Here is a 16,235-nt window from a genome sequence, read left to right as displayed (position 1 = left end):
CCAAACCTCGGAGCAGAGATAAATCCACGTTTCTGGGTGTTTCTCACAGGGTGCTGGGCTTGTGATCTGTGCTGCAGCTGCCTGCGTGCTGTCATGTGGCACCGCTCTGTAAATCCTTGCTTGTGTTTTGCTGTGTTGTCAGCCCTGTAGTGGAGCTCGAGGTGATTTTATTATTGTTGTTTTAAAGAAAGTGGCTTGATGCATATATTTCAATCTGCGGGAATATGGAGTCCTCTGAGATCTGTGCATGGTATATAGATAGTTAAGCAGGGGAATTTGGCCAAGACGTTCTGGCACACAGCTTGGACGGTTATAGTAATTTATTATGATATTTTCCCATCTGTTTGTTATTATTAAATATGGAGTACTGATGTTGCGCAATCTTACCTTTTGGATTTATATCCAGAAGAAATCAGTGTGTGTATTTTATTTTTTTAAATAGCTTTTAACTCTAACTTATGGCTACAAACAGTGTTTTGAACTTCTCCTTTGTGACTTTAAAGTCAAATGAAACTAGACTCACGACACATGTCACTCTTTAAGGGTCAGCACTTTCTGGTTTGAAAATTAGCCTGTACACGGATATCTTTCTTGAGTGTTTTATTTCACTTCTAAATCCTGGTTACCAGCAGCTTCTTTTATAGCTGGAGCTGTGCTTGGAAATCGTGGGGTTTTCAGTTTTGTGTCCTTGGCGGTGCGCACAAGGAAGCCAGAATAATCAGCATGCTGCTGGGGCCCCAGGGCAGCAGCAGCAGCTGTAAAGCTGCTGGAATATGGCAGCACCTCTTGGGCTGCTGCTGCCCATGGGAGCTGTGTGCACTGGCACTGTTCTGTTATGCCCTGCTTCGGAGGTGACCCCACCAACAAAGGATAAAAAAAATCCATGCTTTGAGCATGCATCTGTTAGAGGAGAGTCTGGTTGGTGCTGCAGGAGGGCTTTGCAGTCCCTTGAACTCCAGAAAGCTGTAGCACAGACCTGGAGCTGGTGCTTGCTGTGCTCAGCCCCTCCTGACATCAGCCGCAGGTGCTCCCATTGCTGCCTGCATCCGTCCTGCAAAGCAGTGCAGTGCCCATCTGAGCTCTGTGCCAAGTGGGAGCACTCATCCAGGGAAGCAGCCAAAGCCCAGGAATGGAAGCCATGCAACAAATCACAGGAGATTGGATTTTATTGGTTTGCTGGTGGTTTTTTTTTTTTTTTTTTTTTTTTTTACACTATAGAAATAACTCACTGTATCATGCTGAATGCAAAATATTTCACTTTCCATAGGTATAAATGCATATCGAAGAGCTGCAGGACTGATTTCCCCACTTGCAGAGGTTTTCAGAAGTTTCATCTTTACTCTACTTATCCTCTCTGGTAGTTATTTGCAGTGATGCACCCTGTCATGCTAAAAAGCTATCGATCTCTTTAAAGGGCTCTCCAGTCTGGTGAGCAGTGCTGCATCTATTAGAGCAAAATAACTGTGTGTGTAAACCATCTTTTCTTAAACACTACCACATGTAGCGTTGGCTATTTTATAGCGTCATTATTTTGACAAATAATGCAGATGCCTTAGAATTGCTCTTGGTCCACTTACTGTGTTTGAAATGATTTTTACATAAAACTATTTTTTTTTTTCCCCCTCCCTTACACCCAGGGACTTATTGGTGTGAGCACACCAGAGCCTCAGGTGTGTGATAAATCACTGCAGTAAGCCTTCCCTGTGTTTGGGCTACCTTCCCACATGTTTCCACTTAGGAAGCTCCAGCCCTCAGCTTTACTGACGAGTCCCTCCTTAATTATTGAAGGTTCGCATCGAAGAGTGGGTAATGACTTCTGTTCATAAAGGAAATGCTTCCTTCGAGCATCTCTTTGAGAGGTGTTTCCATTTGCTTGCAATGTCAGCAGGATTTAAGCAGGATGTTTTGCCCAGCTTTGCTGAAGCACTGATAACCATTTCAGTGATAACCCTCCAAGCAGGACCTGCGATTCTGCATTTCCAGGTTGGCTTTGCATTGCTGAATGCTTACGAGCTGCACAGTCCCTTGTTGGGTAACTCTTTGTTCTGAAGCACATGTATTTTCAGCCTGAATTAATAACGTTGTGGATTGAGGGCAGAAAAAGCAGTGATTAATTCATATGTTTCATTTTATGCACTGAAGTCATTTGGATTTCCTACAGTGGGGAGAGCTGAGCGGGTGTATGAGTCTTGTGGTATTGGGACATATGTGAATAGCTGTTTAATATCAGTTGTCACTATCCTGTGTGATTTTTTTTAATGTGGTTGATTTCAGTGGTTTGTATAAAAATTAAAAGGAAAAAAAGTTTTGTTGTTTTTGTTTTTTTCATATTAGAAGCAAAAATTCTAATTACATGCTACAGAATATCCTCATGAGTGAATCTGATGTCACCCGCATGGGAAATTCACCACCCAGGCTGCAGGCAGCACCATCACAGCTCGCTGTGCTGGGGTGGCAGGGGGAGAAAGGAAAATGTTGCTGCACACGGCGTTACGTTATCGTAATCGGAATCCTTCCAGCTGGCAGCTTCTCAGCAGAACTTGACGAATGGTAATATTTGCAGCAAAACATGTTACTGTTCTCCTCTCCTTTAACAGGAAGGCTTTGTGATGCACGCGGCTTGGCCAGAGTAGGGCCTTGGTCTACGGTTGGCAGTAGGTGGATGTGTGCAGGAATGCCCAGCCCCATGTGCTTCGTTACGTGGCTAAGGAGCACTGCAGCATAAGGTGTTAGAGGAGCAAGGATGTTGTTTTGCTGGGATAACCGTGACCAGAAGCTGTGTGGGCACTGGGACGTCTTTGTCGATGCACTGTCCATGCAAACCCCTTCCTCGTAGCACTGCTTGGTTTTCGCACCAAACGAGTGGTGGTTAAACCATAGCTGTCAGTTTGGGTGAGCTGCCTTCATGCTCCTACAGTTTTAGTTTGCGATTACAAATGGAGCAAAATCTGTGGTCTGAAAGCCTTCAGAAATTTACTGTGCAATTGATCGTGTTTGTAGCAGAGGCCATGAGGAGTAAGTGATTGTTGAGAGCTGTATGAAGTGGGGAAGGGACTAATGCCTTGAAAAATGCATTCCTGGGCAGGGGGGCTGGGTGGGTGGGAAGCCTTGCCAGCTGAATTGTTAGAAAGTTTGAAATGTAAGATTGCATCCTGTGAGTGTGGTGATGGTGGTTGGTTTCTGTTTGTTTTTGTTGTGGGCTTTTTTTATGATCTTTTGGCTAGGGGAGATGGGGCTGAGTTTAGGCTTGTCTTTTATTGCTGTTTTGTTACTGACTATGGGATGTAAATGTGATTTAAAAATAGAACTGTAAAGCTTAAAGCATTAGCTGTTGCTTCATCATGTTACTGTATCAGGAGTTTCAGGATTCCTCCATAGCTCTCTCCTGCTCTGCAGATGTAGTGGCAACAGTTGTCTGGACGCTGTAGCTGGAGGGGGTGGAATACCCAGGGACAGAAATAATTAGTGTGCTTAATTCCCTGCCAAGGGAAATTGATTTGATGGATGGGGCAGAAAACAGGGAACCAAGAGCCCTGCAGTTCTGAACCTGCTGGTGCTGCCACTGTTTGTGACTTGTGGGCAGGTGATGAGGCTTTGCTGCTGCAGTATTCCAGCAGTGGCTGGCACATCTGATTGCTAACATAACACGCACTGCACCTGTGAGTAGTTAGTTAGCTTTACCTCCTGTGTCTTGTGGGAGATAGAGGGCAAGGAAAAGCTATTGCTGTACTTCTGGAAGGTAGTTAAGACTTTGCAGATAATTGCTCTTCTTCCTTTTGAACTCAGATGTGCACTCTCTGTGCCCCTTGGTCATCTCAGTAAAGCTGTGCAGAGGCATTCTCAGTGCGGATTTGTTGCATGGAGCTGTGGGCATTGCATTGGAGAGGACTTAGTCACCTTGGCTGGATTTCAGGCATTGCTGGGATGGTGACAACTGCTGAGATGCTGCTGCAGCTGAGGGAAAGTCTGTGGCAGTGGGAAAAGTGGGCTCAGGTGTGGTCCTTCAGGCCCAAGGCTGTGTGCTGGGATCACAGCCAGCTGTGCCAGCCGAAGGACTGGGTTCTCACTTGTCATAATGGAAAGCTGGAAGGGTCCAGGTAAGCTGATTCTAATTGCCTTTTCCAGTAAGGAGAATTACAGTGCCACGCACAGTGCTTAGGAGAGGACAGAGGAGGGGCAGTGAGCTGAGGCAGTGGACGTCCTGAAGCAGCAGTGGAGGACCAGCTGTTCCCGCAGTGCGTGTAGCACATGTTTAGTCTTGTAGACATTTCTGAGGGGTGCAATTATGCAGTTACTTTGCATTGGGTAAATACAGATTTCAGTTAGCACAAGTTTGAAGTGGATTGTAATTGTGAGAACATGTATGTTTTAATTTCCTTTCCAAGGTTTCCTTGATCGCTCCCTTGACACTTCCATCAAATTGTTCTCCTGACAGTTGAGCGTGACAGCTCAGGTCTTGAGTGCACCTGCTGCAGTCTCAGGTGAATGTGGGCTCACCAACTGCTTGGAGGGGCACGTGAGGGAAGGCTGGCAGAGCTGCGGGGGCCTGGGGCAGCCTACACTTTTGAAAGCTTCTCTCTTCCCCTTCTCTCCCTGGGTTCCTCCATGCTCTGCCTTTGCCCCCCTGCTCCCTTCCCTGGTGGTGATAGTACGGTATCATGGTGGACCCCTGCAGGCTCTGCCTCCCTCCTGAGCATGCAGGGAGCCCTTATCATAGAATCTTGTATTTAGTTAAACAAAACACAAAAAAAATGATGAAGCCATTGTTGTGCTGCATTGCTCCAACCAGGCTGGTGGCACCTGTGTGGTGGCAGTGGGATGCCTGTTGCCAGGGTTACCCAGTGCTGACCCCCCCAGGGGCTCTATGTCACCTTCCCACTGGCCCCAGGGGTCACACTCTGTCCCCAGCCCCACAACCTGTGCCTGGGGCCTCCCAGCCCCTGCTCAGAGCTGGGCTGTGCTCAGCGAGGCTTCGTTACTTTTACAAAATACATTTTGGGGTTTCCTTTAAAACCATCCTAAACAGTTAAAACAGCGAAACCACAGCTGTCAAAATAAATAACCGTGCTCTGTGTTGCTTTGTCTTTTTGTTTTCTTATGGTGCTGAAAGTTGCTTATTCCTAAAAATGGAATCCGCAGCGATGGTAGCAGCTGCTGGCTCTGTTAATGAGGCCGTCTGTCCCAGCTCTTTCCAGCATCTGAGATCTCCAAGCTTAACAATGTCGGTACGTGTTGCAAGGAAACGTAATGGCTTGTTATTAAGAGCAACCCTTAATGAATGCTGCATCTGGTTGCTAATCAACAGAAACCTGACTTACATTTACCATTTTTATCAGCTGATGTCAGAACCTGTGTTTTAAATTCACATTATAATTGGGCACCGATTCCTGTTATTTTGTTAGTAGCGAGCCAAACTTCTTCATGCCAATTTTGGCACCCATGGAAGCGTCTCTGGGTGGATGCTGTGCACCCACAGGGCCATAGTTGGATATTGACAGGCTGAAAAAAGAGCCTGAAGAAATGACCCGAGATCCTCAGTCTCTTGCAGTTATTTATTTTCCTACAGTGTGTCCTGATGCAGAGTGATGGGCCTTATGACTGAGGCAGAGAATTCCTGTAACTCTTTCTGCGGGATGGAGGAGAGGTCATCGTGTGAAATCTTGGCTGCAGACCTGTAGTGTTTTGATTTGCTTTTCTCTGCTGAAGCTGAAAATGGCGGCTTTGAGGCAGCTCCACTTGGCCCCTTACAGACCCGCAGTGCAAGCATCGCTGTGGCTGGAAAGAATTATGTTGAAGCATTTCTGATTTCTTTTATTGTTTATAATTTTCAATGTCCTGCATGTCAGCTTAGTTGTTCCAGCACTGGGTTCAGTGATTGCTGATGTAGTTCATCCCTTTCTTTGTGTCAGCAGTGGGATTTCGGCACTCTGAAGGCTTGGCGCGTAGTTCAGGCCTCTGGACATCAGCATTTCTCTTTGTTTATGTATTTGCTCATCCCTTTGTACTGTGCAGGGAGAGAACAACTTCCTAACACCGTTGACTCTTTGGCACTTGTCCCATAATTGCAAGAAAAAAAAAAACTGCTGCTTCCTCCTACGTATCCATCAGATCTTTTTAAAGTCAGATGGGTTTTGAAAGCAGCTTTTTGATTTCCTGAGGTCCGCGTTTGGTCTTCCTTCCTCCTGCTCCCTCTTTCTTCCTTTGTTCTTCGAGGTTAAAGCTGTGGGTGTTGAGGTCCCATTAGTCATTTTAGCTGTTTCTGAGCTCTTCATGTTGAAAAATGCCTGGATCAAACCATTCCTGAATTACAGCCGTGTTACATCACTGGGGTTTCATTAGTTGAGTTACTTCAGAGTGATGTTGCTGAATGGAGAGTCCCATTTCTTTTGCTGGGGCTGAGGGGATGTCTTAAAGGATGCAGCAGTGTCAGTTTTCTTATCTGACTGTAATCCCTCAAAATAGGCTTAGCTCTGGGCAAAGCATATCCCCTTTGAGAATCAGAAAATTCATATTAGAGATATTGCAGTGATTTTTGTCGTGCTGTCTTGTATAAATATTGTCCAATGCTGTTTTTTGGTTTTTTTTGTTTGGCCTTTAAAGGTCACGAGTGTAAAAGATGCGGAAAGAATGTAACAAAGCCCCACATAGGGGTTTCAGTAGTGCCTGGACTTTATTGCTGCCAAAGGGGATGAGCCCTTCGGTCCTTCCCCTCCTGGTGGCTCAAGCACGGTCTCTGCTGGGTTAGATGCTCATTGTCAGTAGGAGGAGGGCTGTGTGAGCAGCAAACCTTGAGGTCTGTAGGCATCTGGTGGTGGGTTGGATGGGAAAGCATTGATTTCCCAGTGGGGGCGCCTCGATCATGGCAGTTGTCTCTGGCCTGTGCAGCAGTAAGAGCAGCGTGTAGGAAACCAGTGTGCAGTGCCACTGTGTTCTGCTTTCCTCTGTGGCTCTCCCTTACCAGCAGGGCCTGGCTTTCCAGGATTGCATTTCATGTTCTACTTGAAAGCTGGCTGTGACCTACCATGGTCTTATTCTCTCTGTTGAGAAGACGTACGTTGAAGTGAGTGGCTCTGGTTTGAGGTTAGTGGGCTCGATGCTGAGGTTATTTTCCTCCTTGGTATTTTAAAGGCGTTACGCTCGCTAGAAGTCTTAAATGAGAGATCTAATTCAAGCTGACAGGGAAGCTGGATGAGAGCAGTCGTCCCTTAGTGGGTATTTGTCATCTCCTGCGAATGCTGATGTTAGAACATGTGCTCACACAAGGCTAAGATGTGAGCTTTTAAGGTCAGCAGGAATCTCACATGATACAACAGGAAAAGTTTGTCTGCTACACTTTTATCTCAAGACTTGCTTTATGTCTGCTAGCAGAAGTGGTTGCTAGGTGCTTTCATGGTGTTGGTTTTAATTTGCTCTAGCTTGAAGTGTACAAGCGGGAAATGATAGTTTTGAAATGGTGAAGAAAGCAGGCTGGTTGAGCTGTTAGGCTCCTGTGTTGCCATGCTAACCATGTTAACAGCTGCTAATGGTTTCTTAAGCTGCCAGAGCAGCCTGAAGATAGATTTAACACCCAACAGACACCTGTTTTTAGCGGCTCAGCTCTGCAGGCACATGGCACGGTACTGCAGGGGTCCTGTCTGTATAAGGAACAAATAAAATGTCTTCAACAGGTTGCTCAAGAGTGGAAATTGCTGGCTTTCTATTCATATTAAGGCTTTCTTGATGCAAATCAAGAAGGAAAAGCACAGTAAGAGGGAGCTTGCTCTAAAGGAGATGAGCACTTGTTTCCTGGGTTTCAGTATCCACTGCATGATGGATTTCAGGCATTTCCAGTCGCAGAACTGGAATGTATGGCAACTACTGACTGCTCCTGGCCTCCACTTTTGTTCTGCTGCTGTTCCTGCTCTGTTCTTCGTCATCTCCTCTCACTCTCAGTCCCTTCACCATTTCATTTACAAAGTTCTCTGTGTGGCTCGTGCTTTGTGGACCGTTGCAGGATGCTCAGCTTTCCTTCTCAAGTCACTGTGATCTTTGCTCAGATTTACTGCTGCCCATCATTGCCCCTGTTTGTAATAAGTAGTGTGTTAGGGGGCAACGGGGAGAATTCCCTGCTGCAGGAGGTGAGTCCTGGGGAGCTGGCAAAGCTGCTGTTGGGTGACCCAGCACCAACCTCCGTCGTGCCTGCAGCAGGATGGTGAGAAGCCCTGAGAAGTCTCTGTGAGCCCCTCCTGATGCTCATTGCCCTCAGTTTATGAGACTGTGTGGCCCAGCCTTGTGGCAGCTGGCTGCGGGAGGGATTTGAAGGGTGGTTTGATGCTGGGAAGGCCAAGAGCAGGAGAGAAGTCCACCCTCACTGTTGGGCAGTGCTGGCTGTTCTCCTCGCCTAGGTGGCCGTGCCTGGGAGGTGCTGGTGGGTTCATAGGAACACATGAAAGTATTTTTGTTACTTTAAGGCAGAGTAATTAAATACAGTATGTACAGATCCCTCAAAATGACAGCCGCCCACAGAGCTAAAAACAGGAAATCCATTAACTTCATTATTTAAAAAATAAAATAAAAATCTTCCCAACTGATTCCTCTGTCACTTAAAGTTCTGCATGGAAGGAGGGCTAATTTAACGCTGCATTAACTCACTGTTATCACCCTCCTGTTACCTAAGTAGTTTCTAATGACTACCCTGGAGAGCACTTGGAAGCTTTTAAAAGTTTTTATGCTAAATTTTTTTTTTTCCATGTGGTTTATACTTTTAAGAACAAAAGTTATTGATAACATTTTTCCAAATCTTCCAGCGACACTGAAAACTATTTTGTTACCTGCAGAAACGTGAAGCATCTCTAGTCTGTGATCTGTGGCAAGCAACACTTCTGAAACACTTTGTACCTGTGGTGATGTTCTGAGAAATGAATGGGGCAGAGTTTGGCTGTGGGATGCTGGTGCGTATCTTGGGATTGGGGTGTTTGCAGCGTGTCCTGGGGCAGGAGCAGGGCTGTGTGCCCTCACCCAGGATGAGATGCCCAAGGATTGTCCTGCAGCCCCCTGAGCCTGGGCTGTCACAGCTCTGAAAAGAGACCCCAAGGGACGGGTGGCTGGCAGAGCTCATTCTTTGTTCCGAGGGCTTTAAGTGAAGGCACCACCAGACTGAGAAGCAATGAATCACTTTCTTTCCTCATTGTCTTTTTTTGCAGAACTGTGGTGGACTGATTTCTTCCTTTTTTAATCATTCCTCCTTTCTCCGTCCTGGTTAAGATGGGCTTCTGAGGTCAGCATCTTTTGCACTTGGGATTTTTTTGGGGCAGGAGAACCCTACAGAATGAAGGGGTTCTTTTTGCTCTGCTTTGTTGCCCTGTAGCAAAGGGGATGCAGGGTGCTATGGCTGCCTGGGGCTGGAGTTTCACTGCCTTTGACACATCCATGTGCATGGGATTTCAGAGAATTTTAAAGGAAAATACAGGTGGTGGTAATGAGCTGACTTTTCAGAGCTCTGAGTTGCAAGCTGTGATTTTGGAAAATGCCTGTGTATGAATGTTGCACGCAGTTTTGGTGCCCTGAATGTGGCTTTTCTTGGGTGGCTGGAAGACCTAAATTAAGTTAAAGCTGAGCCTTGTGTGTATGCTCTGCTGCTGATGGAGGAGATCCAGGGCTGCTCTGTGGCATTACCAGCAGGTTTTCCATGTTTGTAGAGTGGCTTTGTAACTGTGGAGAGATGTGGTGTATCTATTAGGCATTGCCAGTGAACTTTTTCATAGGGAGCCCTGGGAAACCTTTTAAGCCTGACAAAACTTGAACATTTCTTCTGTGCACTGTTTGTTGCTCAGTTTTTCAGTGCTGTTTGGAAAGCCAGAGAGCAAGGGGACTGAGTCTGTGCTCCTTTGGTCTGTTTGTAGTCCTGGAGAAAGAGAAATGACCACAGAGAAGGCAGATTGGAGGACAGCAGCTCGCAGCGCCATGCACAGCATGAACAACGGTGGTGGGACTTCAGCACAGAAAGTCAGAGCGATTCTCTGAACATTTGCTGCATCTTCCTTCTTGCAGCCCAAGCTCCTGGCACTGAACTGTGCGTGCTCTGCCTTAGATAGTGCTGCTCCTGTGGTTTTCTGCTTATCCTCTCCAGGGCTTTGTTGGTGGTGTTCTTCACTGTGTCGTGAGAAGGGCATGTTCAGCAGGTGGGAGTCAAGCCATGGGGAGGCAGACCTGTGTGACAGCCAAACCCAGCTGGAACTGGTGATAATGGTGTGATGAGTTTTAGTGTGGATGGTATTGCACGATGAAGGTTAAAATGGCATTTGTATTTGGCTGACGTTTGTAATTAGCACTTTAACTTGTTAGAGGGCCTATTGGTGAAGCAATTCAAAACGATGCAGCTCTTCAAAGTTAGCTAATATTTGTCAGCCTGGTTTTTTGCATTCCTTCCTTGGCTCTGTGCTCCTGCAAGCGGGAGGTCGGGAGTGGATGGGGGGCAGGAGGAACACCAGCAGGGAGGATTCTGGGGATGAGCGGTGTAGGAGCAGCCCGTGGGGTGCACTGCTCAGTGCTGGGCACAGCTCTGCCCCTGTTGGTTGAGCTGCTCGTGGTTGTTGCACGTGCCGTCCTTAATCAGAATATCCTGAAGCCGTCAGCCAAACCCATGCCGTGTTCAACAGGTGTTTTAATGCTGCAGCGTAAATTATATCATACTAAATTTCAGGGAGGTAGGGAGGAGAGACTCAGGAGCAGTTAATCTAATTCCAGCCTAAGTCGGTATTGGGTATCTTCCTTGCTTTGACTGCCAGTGAGTGTGACACCCAATATTCATTGGGGACAGCTGCGCTGTGCGCTGCCCGGCTCTGCTGTGTGCTGGCTGCAAAGAGAGCCATAAAATGTGTGTACATGGCAGGAGCATTTGGCTGTGCTGTGCAGGCACGGCCTCTATAAATTGTGTGCAGTTATGTACACACAAAGAGAAGCAGTTTGCTGTTACGGGTGTTTTTTGTCATCATGCGTTTGATGGTAAATAATAAAGATGACAATTGGAAACCCTAATGATATAGTGCTATATAATCTGTGTTCCATTAGAAATAATACTCTTTATAGGGAGATAACGGTGCTGCTTTGGATTTTCCTGGTGCCCATTCATACCAAATTGCCTTTTATTTTTACATGTTAAGTACCAATAATGTTTTCTACAGGGCATGACGTGCTCCTGACAGAGTGTTTGCCGTCCTGGGGAACGCGGTGAGGCTCCTCCTGTGGTTCCTCTTCCTCCCTGCCATCCTCCTGTCCCCATCTCCCTTCCCCAGCGCAGCCTTCCGAAAATGCCAGAGGATGGATTTTTTTGCTGCATCAAGTTAAGAGCATGGAACAAACATTCGAAACGCGTGTGAGGCAAATGCAGCCACCATTGGCAGTTTAGTTTGTTTCTTTTTTTTCCTAAAGAAAAAAAAAATTGGCTCCCTCTCCTGCTGTGCTGGAGATAACAATGGCGCATTGTGCCGCGCTGCAGCTGCTGAAATTTGACTAGATCCAACTGAAGAAAACAGGAGCAGGTGGGTCAACAACGTGACCCCTTCGTTCCCAGCAGTATCAGTGTGCGCCAGGGCCAGAGGGACGGGGCCAAGGTGAGCCCTGATTTCAGCCCCGCATCAGTGGAGCGTTGGTTTGGGCTTTGGGTGCGAGCTGCCTTGTTGCCTTTCTGAGATGACTTTAGTGACTGCAAGCGCTCTGGGCTTTGCTGCTGTTGGTAAAATGGGTTTTACTCTGCTCAGCACTGTGCGTGGTGCCTTGGTGTCTCTCCAGTGCTGGTGCCTGGATCCCATGCTGTGCCAGTGTCTGGTTTATGCTGCTCCATTTAAGTGCCCAGTGTGTGCCCTCTGCTCCCCAAAGCATGGCATTATTTGGATTTCATAATGATGATGATTTTTTCACCGTTTAGGTCTTCACAGGTTACAGAAATGAATTTTTTGTAGAATGAAGGGTGACGGTCTCAAGTTGTGTTAAGAGAGATTGGACATTAGGAAAAAAGAATCCCTGCCCAGGGAGGTGGGAGGTCACTGTCCCTGCAGGTCCTCAAGTGGAGAGGTGGCACTGAGGGACGTGGTCAGTGAGCATGGTGGGATGGGGTGGGGTTGGACTTCTCCTGAGGACTTCCCTGTGAAGACTTGGAGATTCCTTGTAGGCTCTGCTGTGATTGGGCCTCAGCAGTGGAGTTCAAAGGTGGCAATGTGCAAACTGCAGCAGCACTCAGCAGCAGCTGTGCATGCAGTGATGGTGAGCAGCGTGCTTGGTTGCCCTTGGAGGTCTTCATGACTTAACTGTAAGTTTGGTGGAGAACCAAGTGCTCATAGCTGCTGGGATAATCCTACCATCACAAGGAGGTGTATTGCTCGTGGAATGGCATCAAACGCTATTTTATTTGCACATGATTATGGCTGTAAGAATAACAAGCTGCAGCCACTCCTGAGTCTCTGCTAAAAACAGCTCACATTTGTTGAATGTTTTCCCTTGTCTGAGCTGAAGGCTTAGAGAGCAATTGGTGATTCTAAGCTAAAACACAACAGAAGTAGGAGAGGGACTTCAGAGAAAGAAACGGTGCTGTGCAGGAGGATGCAGCCAGGATTGAGGATGCGTACAGGGGAGAGATGAGGGCCAGCTTGGTCTCAATGTGCAAAGCAAAGCAGGAAGGGAAAATGTAATATCGAGAGGCAGTGACAGAAGTGGGGAAGCTGCAAAAGGGGCGAGCAGCAGCAGTGAATGGGCGGCTGTAAAGCTGGAGAAGTGTGGGCAAGGGGCTGCAGGCTGGGAGGGGAGGGATGGAGGCTGTGGAAGAGCCAGGGCAGGCATGTGGCTGCTATGTGTGCTAGCATGGGAAATCAATCCCTGTGACCACATGGCCAGCAGTGGATGTGAGTGCATCAGGAAGAGGATTGTTAATAAATCAGAGGCTCTTCGTGCCTATCTGCGTCCTAGTCTTTTTTTTTAGCAGGAGCTTGGTGGAATCTGATATGGCAGTCAACAGCAGAGTAAAGCATAGCACAATGCTAAAGCTCCATCTGCAGAAGCAAATCTGCCCATTGCTGTTGATGGGCACAGAGAAGCTGAAGACAAATGGGATTTAGCTGCAAGCGGAGGAGGTTTAGATGGAGGTGTCTGCAGCACTGGTGCTGTGACCGTGCTTTGCCTTTGGCAAAGCAGCAAAATCCTGCTTGGTGCCAGCTCAGCTGTGCCTGCTGCCAGCCTGCATTGCCAGCAGAACGGTCTGCAGCCCCCACCAGCAGCTGGAGCCTGGCGCGCTGCGGGCCCACAGTGCTCACCTCCCTGCTGGCATCACAGCACTGTGCCCATGGTGCTGCATTGTGCCGTGTGGCAGTGCCAGGCCCAGGAGCTCATTGCTTTGGGGCACAAAGCACAGGGTAGGCTGAACTCCATGGTGCCTGGAGGCCGCTGTGGCTGTGGCTTTGCTTTGCAAGCACGAATCCTGAATTTAGGGTATGACCTACATTGTGTGCTGCTCTGTCCTTTGGTGCGCTTCTCCATGCCTGCAAGCACCTTCTTGGGAGTTGTGATGAAAAATCAAACTGAGAAAACTGCATTTACTTGCAGGTCAGAGGCTGCTGGAGATGCCATCCTCGATGTCCTGCACACACACTGGTGTCTGCTAGGAGTACAGTATTAACATATGAAAGCACAGCCAACAGTGGGTTCTTGTATGGGCAGAAGTGCAGAGCTGTGGTGCCAGTTCGACCCACAACTGCTGTCTGCAGCCGGGCTGGGTAACAATTAACCTTTCAGTCATGTGTCAGCCATTGCTTTCCTGGTGCAGCTGCTTTTAACAATGCACGTCGCTTCTCCTCCCAGCACTGCTGGCTTTGGCACTTGGAGGGTCTGTTTGAGGAAGTGCAGGATGGATGGAGGAAGAATGGTGTTTCCTTAAATCAAAATGTAATTAAAAAGAAACTTTGTGTATATTAAATAAGATTCCGCTACTGCTGATTCTGATATTTTAAAGTAAGCTCAACATAGTTTTGCTTGCGTGACAAAAGCATGTCATTTTCTGGGTCACTTTGCACACTGCATTGTTCTCTGCTTCATAACAGCCCATGCATTTGCTTTGTGCTGGGTGAAGTAACCTTGTAAATAACACAAGTGTTGGCATATGCAGCGGAACCCACAGCAACATGCAAAGGTAACAGTGTTAGGTACTAGAGAGAGAACTGCTGGGAAATGCAGGTACAGGGGTGTATTTTTCTGAAGCTCACATTCTTGTGTAAAGCACCCTGATTTCATGTAGGTAGGTCAGTGTGTGATGTGCACACGAGGGCAGAGCTGGAAGCCACCTTCCCTTGGGTTGTGTTTCAGAAGGGTTTTTTCGCACTTGTGAATTAAAGATTGGTGGCAGGATAACTTACAGGACTTCTACAGCAAATATTCTCCTTTTCATTTCTCTGCAGGATGGGAGTCACAGCTCCTGGAGACTGGGTTCCTGGGGATGTTCCTCTGCCCACTCTGGACCCTGTCCCGGCTGCCCCGTTCCACACCTCCATCCAGCATCGTCATCTGGGGCTTCCGCTGGCTGATCTTCAGGATCATGCTGGGAGCGGTGAGTGGGGCTCTATGGTTGGGCTTTTGGGTTTTGTCTTTGGGTTGTTTTGTTGTTGTTTGTTTTTTTGCTGAGATGGCAGCAGTGGGAACATCTGATCCCAGCAAGAAGCTGTCCCTGGGGCAGAGCACCGCAGTCCTCCAGTTCAGGACTTTTCTAGTGAGAAGGAAGGAGCTTGGAGTAGGAAATGCTTCTTGCTCTGTTTTGCAGAGTCGTTATTGTTAGTGCTTATTTAAAGGAAGACAAACGTGTGCTTGCTCCTGTGCATGTGTTGGTGCTGCTCTTGGGATTGGCACTTTCAAAGGAAGTGAAGCTGAAGGCCATTGTGGCTCTTTGATAAGATGCTTGGGAATGCAGCGGGTAATTCCCGGGAGCTTTTTGCTGAGTTATTTCTTTTTTCTTTGTGTGTGCTCTACTGAAATGTCATTCTTTGCTCCTTGATTTCAAAGAGAACAATTGCTTCGTTACTGTCCAAGTGCCAGTGGAAATTCCTAAGTCACTTGTAAAAGAATCCATCAGGAACTGACACATCGTTGTTAAACTGGAGGTGTGGCTGAGCATTACCTCATGATCTGGAGCTGAGTGGTGAAGGCTTCAAAACATCCCCAGATTGTCATTTAGGATCATTGTAGAAGTGTTGCAGGCAGTAGGGCATCCCCGGGTCTCTTTTCTCTAAAGCCCTTCTGTCACACCAAGCTCTTGAAGTGCTTGAATCTATAGTCAAACTCAATAAGCTCTTAATTATCCCTCTCTTCTTACTAATAAGAACAATGGATGTTTGAAGGGAACAGTGATAACCAAAGGAAGCACAGTGTATGGTCTGCAAGCAGCACGTGCATCCGTGTTTCATAACTGAAATTTCTGGTCCTCTCTTTTGTGCAGAAAATGATGGGCACTTTTGGTAGCCCACTTTTGGTGCTGCGGTATCTTCATTGTGTTTTTGAGGGCACGAAAGTTGTTGCAGTTGTTATTGCAGACCCAAAGTGCACCAACAGGATGGCTGCCCTTAGTGCTGATCCTGGGGACTCACACTGGGGGAGTGGAGAGGCCCTACCCTGAAGGACCCTCTGCAGTGGTTTGAGTGGGGCTGAGGGGTGCCCATCCTGCAGGGTTAGATCCCTTAAGGTGACCTGATACTCCTCTGAAATGACAAAGTCTGAGTGTAAGTTACATGAATGCAGATTATTTTTTCCTACAAGAACTTCACTTGTGGGTGTAATATTTGGTCTGTTGATCAGCAGTGATGTTCGGTGAAAATAACAGGGTTGCAGAAGTTTCCATCTCAGGCAGAGGATGTTTGGCTCCTGTGGCCTCAGTGCTCCTCAGCTGTGGCACTGATTACAGAAAGAACCGAGGCTCTGAGCAAAAGGAACTGCAGCTGAATTATGTTGTGTTACTACCAAGTTTGTATCCTGCTTTCCTTATAAAATGAGACTCTGTGCTTTGCTCTTTCCAGTTGTAATATATATTCTGAACTATGAGAAAGGCTTGTTGTAATGGAAAATTGAGCTCATGAAGTTTGTGTTGTCGTTGTCTCTGTGCTGCTCCCCAGTCATAAATCTGCAGTTATTTTGGAGAGGGCACTCTGCAGTCAGTGCTGCCCCTCAAGTCCTTTGTGTGTGCTGGTTGCTGGTATGGCACTAACAGGCACGGGAGAGGAAAACAT

At 47.3% G+C, this 16,235-nt stretch overlaps 1 protein-coding gene across 1 annotated transcript in view; it reads left to right on the top strand.

Annotated features, from left to right (window-relative positions):
• The window catches only part of LMF1 (lipase maturation factor 1), a gene marked incomplete at its 5' end in the record, with an annotated part of 160,126 nt that overhangs the window by 32,588 nt on the left and 111,303 nt on the right, over positions 1-16,235 (top strand). Inside the window, one exon of the mRNA XM_079542668.1 lies at positions 14,392-14,569. Coding sequence (XP_079398794.1) covers positions 14,392-14,569 — 178 coding nt within the window. The remainder of the gene's footprint in view (positions 1-14,391; positions 14,570-16,235) is intronic.

The sequence above is a fragment of the Tetrao urogallus genome (genome assembly GCF_951394365.1).
Source record: "Tetrao urogallus genome assembly, chromosome: 15".
Classification (NCBI taxonomy): Eukaryota; Metazoa; Chordata; class Aves; order Galliformes; family Phasianidae; genus Tetrao; species Tetrao urogallus.
This window is presented reverse-complemented; position numbering and strand designations above follow the sequence as displayed.